Genomic DNA, 10,812 nt, shown 5'->3' on the forward strand with positions numbered 1-10,812 from the left:
TGACACAAAGAAAACTCTATCTCTGTCCTAATATAAGTTGGCTCGCTAAGTTGTTTACAAACGTTATGAACCGTAGCATTGGTGATTGTTGTGAACAAGGAATGAGTTGGGTGCGCGGAATAAGTTAGAAAAGGTTAATAGTTAGCAGCGATGCCATTGCTGCACTGAGCCAGTCATCAGCATACTCTTTGGTCACATAACTAAAGTACTGGAGGTGAGAGGTGAATTTAACCCAAGTGAGATGGGCACAAATTTCTTTCCAAAAAAGTGAATGTTTTCCTGGGATCCGTGTATATTCCCGCATGGTCTACATCAGAAACGTGGTCTGAACTAGATTTGTCACTTTCACGATTATATAATGCCACTGACCCAGATCGAGAGATTGTGATTCTGACGGGTGACTTTAACCATGCAGATATCCAATGGCGGTCAACAAACAATGGGTTGAAGCCTTACGGTTGGACCACGGGCCAGTCAGATAACTGCACGGATATTTTAGCTGAATACGCTTTAACACAGTTCAATAACAATGCGACCTGCAATGGCAAGGTATTAGATTATGAGTGTGCCTGGGGGACGAAGTGTGACGTTTCACTAGCACAGGATATAGTAAGTTCAAGACACCAAGCGCTTCACTGTGAACTACATCTCCAAAGTGTGACTAAATTAACCTACCCGAACAGGTGCGTGTACAATTTTCGAAAGGCTGACTTTCCTCATCTAAAGCGGCTTCTTTCATCAGTGTACTGGAACTCTCTCATAGACAACACAGACGTTAATGGAAGTGTGTCAGATTTTTATGACATTCTGTTTAGGTCAATCTAACTCTGTTCCAAGTGTTCTAATTCGTGGGCGCAAGTTTCCATCTTGGTTTGATCAAGATCTACTAGCCGTTCTTAAAGATAAGGAACAGTCTTATAACATCTACAAAAACACAAAAGTGACATTCATTATTCTTATTTCGCTGCTCTGCGAAAAACATTCAAAAAGTTAAAACGGGAAAAATATAACGAATATATTTCAAATGTTGAGTCAGAAATGGAAACAACACGAAACGATTCTGAGGTTTCGTAATAGCCAAGCAATCAAAAGACTCTATTCCGGGCTCTGTCAAGTATGAAAATATTGAGGCTAATGATATCAACTCAGTCACAGAGTTGTTTAACGATTTTTTCTATAGTGTTTTTACCAGACCCCAAACAACGGAAATGCCTCTGCTCTCTGTTCAGTGTGATGACATAATGAGCAATGCTACTGTTAATTCCCATTATATATCCTGTTTACTGAATTCTGTAAAAATCCACAAGACCTATGGATATGACAATATTTCAGGTCTACTTCTGAAAGAGTGTGCAGAGGAACTGGCCGTTCCCCAAAGCGTAATTTTCAATGCATTTCTTCAATGGGTGCTCCCAACAGATTTTGAGAGAGCTAACGTGATTCCAATTTTCAAAAAAGGCGACCGGACTGACGTTACTAATTACCCTCCTATATCTCTGCTACCACTCTTCAGTAAAATTTTGAAAAGTGTCTCTCAGGAAGGCCGTTCGCAACGAGTTGTCCTACACGGCGCAGAATCTTCATGGAAACCGGTATTACCCGGCGTACCGCAAGGGTCTTTGATTGGTCCGCTACTGTTTGTTTTGTATGTAAACGGCGTGTCTTCTTGTGTTCGGCTCTCTAAATTGTCACCATATGTAGATGACAGTAAACTTTACAAACAAGTGCCTTCCGCGCAAGAATGTGAGCTATTACAGGATGACCTTGCACGTTTAACAAACTGGTGTTCAGTTTGGCAGCTTAAGTTAAACGTGGACAAGTGTTGTGTCATATCATTCACGAATAAGACCAACAAAATTATATCCAATTATAGCATAGACGGACATGCACTTGAAAGAGTTGAGACTGTGAAAGATCTTGGGATAACATTAACCAGTAATTTGAATTTTAGATTACATGTCACCAGTACCGTTAGAAAAGGTTATAAAATGCTTTATTTCTTTTACAAAAACCAAGTCACTTATACCCCTTTAGTTCGCTGCAACTTGGAGTGTTGGCCAATTATATGGTCCCCCACCCCAAAATATCTCTCAGACAAGATAGAGTCCGTTCAAAAAAAAGTTCATCAAATATCTATGTTTTAAAATTAATGACACTTATCCCTCTCAAAAATACAGTAGTATGTGTAAACAATTTCAGCTGCCCACACTATCTGATCGCCGCAGAGCTGCAGATTTAAAGTTCTTACACAAATGTGTTCACCCTATCGTTGACTCGCCTTACCTAGTACAGTAGGTCAACTTTAATTTTCCTGCCCGGGCCTTAGGACAAACGGCTCCCTCGAGCCATGAATTCCTATAATGACCTGAGTTCTAATCATTCCATAGAAATTTTTTCTTCACAACAACGTTTTAGAAGGTCAGTTCACTCGATTCTTTTTTAACGGTTTTTCTGTGATTAACATATTTCGTGATCTCAACTTTTGATTATAATGGTTTACAATTCTTATTTTTTATGAAATTTCAACAAGAATAGTTTTGTATATTCATGTATGTTTACACGTAGGCTTACAACATTTCTGCATCAAGAATTACATCATATGTTTACCTTTGTTTACACTACACTATTAATAAACCATGAACTACTCTATCACTTATGAAACAGGATGTACCGGTGGAGAGTAACACGTTGAAGACTTGCAAGCGAACTACCAAAGCGGTTACTGTATCAATGGAATCATCGATTAATAAATGGTGGTATTTATCGATATCCCTAATTCATTTATTGCTGTCGCTAATTCAGCATTGGTCATTTAGTAATTTTCTTTTACAGAGCTTAAATAACTAAGAGTGTTGAAAATGAATTTCAAAAACGTATCCCAACCTCGTATACATAACATTTTCCTAGACTGCACGTAAATATGACCTGTAATGGTCAATTTTTAGAATGCCCAGAAAAAAAATTGGAATAGTGAACGAATATGATTGGTATCAAAATATTCAAAACATATGTTAAAGGCAGCCTAATTATGTAAGATTCTATGAAAGAATATAAACAGTATGTCAAGTACTCAGGAATTATAGGCCTACACATATATCGTTATGGACTTTACACGTATAGATTTTCGTGAATCCGGTTGATAGATTATTTCCAACGCATGCGCGTCAGCGTTTCTGTGGGATCGGGTATAAGCAGGTCTGGCACCCCTTAAATTCTTTACCAAAGAAGATTACAATGTTAAATATTAACATTCGATTTGGTTGAACAATGCCTTGGGCAAAATAACTAGGTGTACAGGATAGAGAATAAGTGTGTAAATACATCAACACAAGTGTGTGGCATTTCTAGGTCAAAATTGGGAAATTATTTATTTATGTGAAACGTGAAACATGTCTTCGTGAAACAGAGTGTTCGTCTTGACTTGGATCAATATTACCGATGTACCAGTTCGTGCAGCAACTCAGTTTATAAATGGTCATGTTTTCTTAGAATATTATTGGTTTAGACTCAGAGTGTGGGGACTGTAAAGCCGTGGTGGTGAGGGATTGAAAGAGAATCCATGTGTGTTTTGTACACTTCGTTATATCAATAACTGGTGATAAAGTATGAGCGCTTGTGAACTGAACACATCTGTGACCTGTGTCAAGAGTCAGTTAGAATAATGAATGCATTCCTCACGTTTTGAAGGACGCACAAAACCGGGCGTGAAAGTGCCGAAAACGGCTTCATGTTGCAAACAAAACACACACAACGTTCCTGGTTCTTTTTATGTTACTCAGATAATATCGAGCATCCGGATAGAAGCTGCAGTCGTTTTGCCGTACCATTGTATAGAATTTATCCTCATTTAAAACATACACTCTGCTCTTCTAAAGAAATAAATTAACTGAGCGAACCACTGGCTTCTGTCCAAAGCCCACAAGCAATTGACCAATGAGGTCAGAGGTTCGAATCCAACACCCACAAGAAGTAACTGTCGAGAAATTTTATCCATTGTTATGTACCCGTAAACTACGGCACCGTCACAAAAGTGAACGACTCTTGAGTACGGCGTAAAACACTTGCCAACTAAATGAATAAGTATTTATTTACTTATGTTATTTTACACCATTCTTGAGGAATTTTCTCTTATACGATAGCTGTCATTTTTATGGGTGGAGGAAATTTGAATACCCTGGACAACGGTCAGACTGTGGGAATTTAAAGATCGCCTATTAATTGTTATCCTAAGGGTCCTCGAATGAATGGTTATGGCTTAATACAACATGGTCAATTTATCAGCCATATCATGGCGGCCAAAGCTCCGCGAAAAAAGGGGTGGGGGCCGGGTATTGAGACAATTAACCCCTGTCCATTTTGGCGGGGCCAAAAGTCATACTAGCTACCAAAACTGACATAGAAGATCTGCGCATGGACAAGTCCGTAGTCTTGCACAGAAAATGTTTCAGCACTTTTTCTAATTCATTATGTTTAGCCGCATAAGCTCGATTTCGACGGCAAGAAAGGTCATGATTATTACAATGACAGTGACATGCTGAATATTAATATATAATATATATATATATATATATATATATATATATATATATATATATATTGGGCGGATTAATCTGCTATGGAGTTAAATCTAACCTTTCAGACTAATATAACCTTCATAAAAGAAGTTTATTTGGTCTGTTGTAGTATATGATCTCATGGCGGTATGTTTTTATAGTGGGTGTTAAGAAATGCTTTTGTAGTCTATTCGCTGAGACAGTAGTGTTATTGTGTACATGTTGTTTGTTCTTACCGCATGTTGGTGCACTTATAGTAAAGCACAGTACTCTCCACGCACATTGTCCAGCATTCCACTTGTTCTTGAATGATTATGACGTCACTTGGGTTTTTGGAATTGAAACCAGACTTATGAAGTTTAACATTATGAATTCTAACTTCATTTTCCTTGCAATCATATAAACATTCAACGTATCCATGTGTAGAGCTTTTGTTGTTACGTGTCACTAACGGAGGGCAATGACTGATTCTACAGATAAAGTCTATAGCTTAATATGTGCGAATGACTAAAAGAAATAGGCTGTAGTAATAAATGCATGTACCATAATGCACCGAGTCACTTGCCTTAAGGCCGATGGCACGATTGTGTGAAGTGATGGTACGATGGCACGAAGCGTTGCCACGATGGGGTCATCGCTTCATGCCATGACTTCGAGCCATTGCTGCCTGCCATCGTACCATCGTTTCGCATCATCGTGCCATCGCTTCGTGCCATCACCGGGGTTTGGTACGGTGGTCCGCTAATACGATGATCACCTTATCCGGCTTCCATAGGTACGCTTAATACAAATGTGCTCTTGTTCTTACTTGTCGCGTTGTTTCTGATTGGATGTTGAGAAATCTGCGCCTCACGGAAATGCCTAGAAACGCCTTAAACGTAATCCTATTTTCGACTTTTTTTACAGACTCGTTATGCGTGATATGAAATAAGTATGTGATTGGACATATCACGTAATTCAAACATCTGACATCATCCACGGATAGAATATAACCTCACTAAGTTAGATAAAACGGGACATTTCACGACTTTTCTGTGAAGGAATTACAGCCCAGCATGATGATCATCGCCGTATTTGTCGCCCTGACTCTCCTAGGTCATCCGCAGAGCTCGGCCACCACGATCAGCTCACCCTCCTACTGGAACAGTCTCCAGGCGTTGTCCCAGACAGTCGCCGCATTGAGCAATCAAATAAGACGAGGTTTGGATGAGTTTTTCATTTCACCATTTTAGTTTCAAGTACGGGTATATTGCATCGAAAACTCATAGGTAAATTGAGATAACATTTTGAGATATCTCAGAAGGTTTTCGTTTAAGATGCAGTCTACACGTCTTCATGCACACATGTTCATGTCAGGCCTGGGGGGGGGGGGGAGGGGAGGTTGAGGAGTTAGCGTACTAGTTACTAGTTAGTGACACAGAATGAGTCGGGAGTCTCTGTGGGTTCACAGCACGCTGGATTCCTAACGGGTCGTGTGCCAGGAACCGGCGCATGAGTTTCCTCTGGGTTCTGTCCGGTTTCCTCCCACGATTAGTCTAGCAGCCTTCGTATAAGTTAAATATTCTTATAGGAGAATATATTCCTATAAGAAACACCAATCAAATAAATGTACTGGTTTTGCATTCAATCGTCAGGAATTTATAGAAAATTTATGGATTCCTCCATTCGCTTTGCTTGTGTGATCTTGCAAAGTGACGATAAGCAAACGACGACAGTAGTGTAAGCCGGCTGCGCAGTAGTTGATACGCACTTTTCCTCCATCAATATGTAATATCGGTACTTCACATGTGGGCATATTTCTCAGTAACTTGCCAGCTTCCCGGTTTCTCCAATCCCGATAAAACTAAATCGGGATCTAAACTAAAGTATTAGTACGGCCTTAAGCAATTATCAAATATTACACTGATTGTTGCTTGGCGGCAAACTCAGAATTCTGAATACATATGTAGATGATGTCGGATATCGCTACAGTGATTAAATGAAGGTGGGGTTTCGGTATGAGAGTAGTTCGGCTCATGGACTGGTCAGTGATTGCTAAGGGTACCCTCCCTTGATCCGGGACGCGCTCAGCATGTCAGTGGCTATGTAGCACCAGTATCTTTCGGATTGTACATGTTTGTATACTGATTACAGTGAGGATTGTACACTCCTCTTCATTCAGAAAAAAACTCTGGCATCAATTAAACGAAATCAAGAATGCTAATTATTGTACTATCGGATAAGGACATCTCATCCCGCGCCTCGCGCGTCTTGATTCGCGCAGCAAAGACGGAGCAAATCGGGTGCGAATGGTACAGTGAAATGCGGGACGAAATGTCCTCACCGGGCTTCCATAACCGAAGCTGTTTTTACACATACACTAGTGCAGTCATTTTCAAGTATGTGTATGTCTGTGAACTTTGTGGTTTGTTAACGGCTGACTGTTTTTACAAAGCTGTAGCGGCTATGAGTTAGTTAGCCTACTGATTTACAGGCTACCGTGTATACGCGAGCAGAGGCCACCAACCTCCCCTCAGTATCGTGCTTGTGCCAGTACAAGTTGTTGGTGCCTTCTAACTCACCAGAGGCCACCGACCTCCTCCCCTCCCTCACCCAATCCTTCTCTGGAGGTACCGTGCTCGTACCAGTACAAGCTGTTGGTGCCTTCTAACTCAGCAGTGGCCATCGACCTCCCCACCCCCTCACCCTCACCCGATCCTTCTCTGGAGGTACCGTGCTTGTGCCAGTACAAGTTGTTGGTGCCTTCTAACTCAGCAGAGGCCACCACCCCCCCTCCCCTACCTCACCCGATCCTTCTCTGGAGGTACCGTGCTCGTACCAGTACAAGCTGTTGGTGCCTCCTAACTCAGCAGAGCCACCGACCTCCTCCCCTCCCTCACCCGATCTTTCTCTGGAGGTACCGTGCTTGTGCCAGTACAAGGTGTTGGTGCCTTCTAACTCAGCAGAGGCCACCAACCCCCTCCCCTCCCTCATCATTCATACTTTTCTAGAATGCAGCCGTTATGCACATTCTTGACATATTTTCAGGTAAGGCGTAGAACAGCGATCAAAAAACAAAATACAGAAGTTCTCTGTTTTGTAATTTACAGGAAATGCCATTTACACCCGTTGGGGTCGATCCAGTTGCCCCTCAAGGAGCAGTCTCATCTACGAAGGTTAGTTTGGGACATATTTTGTTAAACCTTTTTTTCTTTCCGGGGAGTGGAAAAAAAATGCTTTACAGAATTAAAAAATACAGAGCATCCTAAAAATATAGATCAAAAAGAAAAGAACAAAAATGAAAAACAAAACAAAAAGCAACCATGCCTGTGTGGCTTAATTTTTCCCATGATTGCATTAATTAATCGGTTTTTTAATGTACTAGTCGCAACTGTAACCGACTTGATTTGAAGTTTGGAATTAAGTTAATATCCTTCCATTCTCGATCCTGGTTTAATCCTCTTGCCACGACATGGATGCAGTATTGTAAAGCCCTGAATATTCATTCATTCATTCACCTAATGAAACGTGCGAAATGTATTAGCGTTATCAGCTGAGCTAAATGAAATGGTAGAAATTTATTGGCACTGTTCTCTATAGGTTGATTGACGAGGTGTGGTTTAAAAACCTTTCTTGGAAAGGAAATTTGCAGATTACCATGCTATCACTGCTTGTGGAACCTTGGCGACAATAAGCACTGGTCTTCCACCAATATCAAAGTGTATTTATGCATGCATCACGCGTGAGAAATGTAGTGATTTGCCAAAGGTCGGTTGTTTGCGCTTGGAAATAAAACTGACCACTATACTACAACTGAAAAAAAATTTATTATGGCATTATAGACACTAAATAAATGAATAAATAATTAAATCATAAAGGTTAAAGAAGAAGGTAATAAACATAGAAATATATTGGAGTATTATCTAAGTTTAATGCACGAAATGCACCAACATTATCATCTGGGTTACAGGAAACGCTCAACTAGGTTACCAACATTATCATCTGAGTTACAGGAAACGCTCAACTAGGTTACCAACAATATCATCTGGGTATAGGAAACGCTCAACTAGGTTACCAACAATATCATCTGGGTATAGGAAACGCTCAACTAGGTTACCAACAATATCATCTGGGTATAGGAAACGCTCAGCTAGGTTACCAACAATATCATCTGGGTATAGGAAACGCTCAACTAGGTTACCAACATTATCATCTGGGTATAGGAAACGCTCAACTAGGTTACCAACATTATCATTTGGGTATAGGAAATGCTCAACTAGGTTACCAACAATATCATCTGGGTATAGGAAACGCTCAACTAGGTTACCAACATTATCATCTGGGTATAGGAAACGCTCAACTAGGTTACCAACATTATCATCTGGGTATAGGAAACGCTCAACTAGGTTACCAACATTATCATCTGAGTTACAGGAAACGCTCAACTAGGTTACCAACATTATCATCTGGGTATAGGAAACGCTCAACTAGGTTACCAACATTATCATCTGGGTATAGGAAACGCTCAACTAGGTTACCAACATTATCATCTGAGTTACAGGAAACGCTCAACTAGGTTACCAACAATATCATCTGGGTATAGGAAACGCTCAACTAGGTTACCAACAATATCATCTGGGTATAGGAAACGCTCAACTAGGTTACCAACAATATCATCTGGGTATAGGAAACGCTCAACTAGGTTACCAACAATATCATCTGGGTATAGGAGACGCTCAACTAGGTTACCAACATTATCATCTGGGTATAGGAAACGCTCAACTAGGTTACCAACATTATCATTTGGGTATAGGAAACGCTCAACTAGGTTACCAACATTATCATCTGGGTATAGGAAACGCTCAACTAGGTTACCAACATTATCATCTGGGTATAGGAAACGCTCAACTAGGTTACCAACATTATCATCTGGGTATAGGAAACGCTCAACTAGGTTACCAACATTATCATCTGAGTTACAGGAAACGCTCAACAAGTATCATCATTATTATCTAGGTTGAACACACTGTTCTGCTCAAGATAATTAGGCCTATTACGAATTTGTACCTTGTAGGACTGGCTGCAGGGTCATGGTACTCGGTAGCAGGTGGAGGAGCGAACTATTTGTGCATGCCCAGTGATCCCGAATGGTCCCATGTGAAGCATAGGACCCACGCCTGTGGTAGTTTTCTCTACGGGTCCGAATATCAGACGTGCAACAACGACATCTTCTCAACAAGGAACGCTAAAGCGAACACCCTTGAACATCAAGACGTGCCGTGTGCTGTGTGCCAGACGACATCAAGGCAACAGCAACTTATGATTCCTGCCAGAATGGTGTGCCCAGCAGGGTGGACACAAGAGTACCAAGGTTTCCTAATGTCGGCTCACCCCTCACACCGCCGCACCCAGTACGTGTGCGTGGATTCTGAACCGGAAGCACTTGCCCATGGCCAGAGGGATGAAAATGGCGCTCTGTTCTACACGGTTAGGGTAAAGTGCGGCACTCTCCCTTGCCCCCCGTACACCGACGACGAGGAAATACCTTGTGTTGTCTGCTCCAGATAAGCATGATATCTGATCAACATTTCAAAAATTGAAACCTAATCGTAATCAATTCGCTTCATGAAAATAATATTAAAGTGAAATAAAAAAAAAATATAAAAAAATTGCATATACCACTTAATGGGCTACTCTGTCCATACACCGGTACTTTTAAAAATACCAAACCAACTAAAATTTTCATATACCAGTTGATACTATGTGAATGCACCGGTACTTATCCACAAGTCTTTAGCCAAAAAAAGTCTACATTGTCTGTATTCAGAAATACCAGAAAAGCCTTGTGTTGAGGAAAATCTAGAACCTGCTCTTTTGTACCAGTTGTATAACAATAAACACTTCCGCATGCATTCCAAGGAATTTTTGTTTTTTTATTTTCTGCCTTTGGCACAGTATCGGAAATTTTATGTTTCCTGGCTCATTTCTACATCTTTGTAACAATCATAGTAACTCGGAATTGTCAACAGCTACCAGAAGGGCATGCAAACATGCTGAGATTCAGTTACAGTGACGTCGCACAACAATGAAATAACTATGTTTATTTTCATTTTGCACGGGCCTTCATCGCCTAGGGGGTATCCGGTTCGAATCAAACTCTCGCCAGATCCGCTATAATTTAAGTGACAATCTTTTGGACACAGTCTTGAATATTAATCAGAATACGCAAAACATATCTATTTTAGCTTTGCTTAGTTTTGTCGTTCGTGTCTTCAGCAAC

General features: G+C 40.6%; 1 protein-coding gene across 1 annotated transcript; it reads left to right on the top strand.

Moving 5' to 3' along the window:
- Positions 1 to 5,591: 5,591 nt before the first annotated feature.
- LOC135465917 (short-chain collagen C4-like) lies at positions 5,592 to 10,444 on the top strand. The gene is made up of 3 exons (XM_064743299.1): positions 5,592 to 5,753; positions 7,643 to 7,708; positions 9,607 to 10,444. The coding sequence occupies exons 1-3, from the start codon at positions 5,609 to 5,611 to the stop codon at positions 10,098 to 10,100; spliced, it is 705 nt and encodes a 234-aa protein (XP_064599369.1). The 5' UTR covers positions 5,592 to 5,608; the 3' UTR covers positions 10,101 to 10,444.
- Positions 10,445 to 10,812: the final 368 nt, after the last annotated feature.

Source organism: Liolophura sinensis, chromosome 5, assembly GCF_032854445.1.
Source record: "Liolophura sinensis isolate JHLJ2023 chromosome 5, CUHK_Ljap_v2, whole genome shotgun sequence".
NCBI classification, from domain to species: domain Eukaryota; kingdom Metazoa; phylum Mollusca; class Polyplacophora; order Chitonida; family Chitonidae; genus Liolophura; species Liolophura sinensis.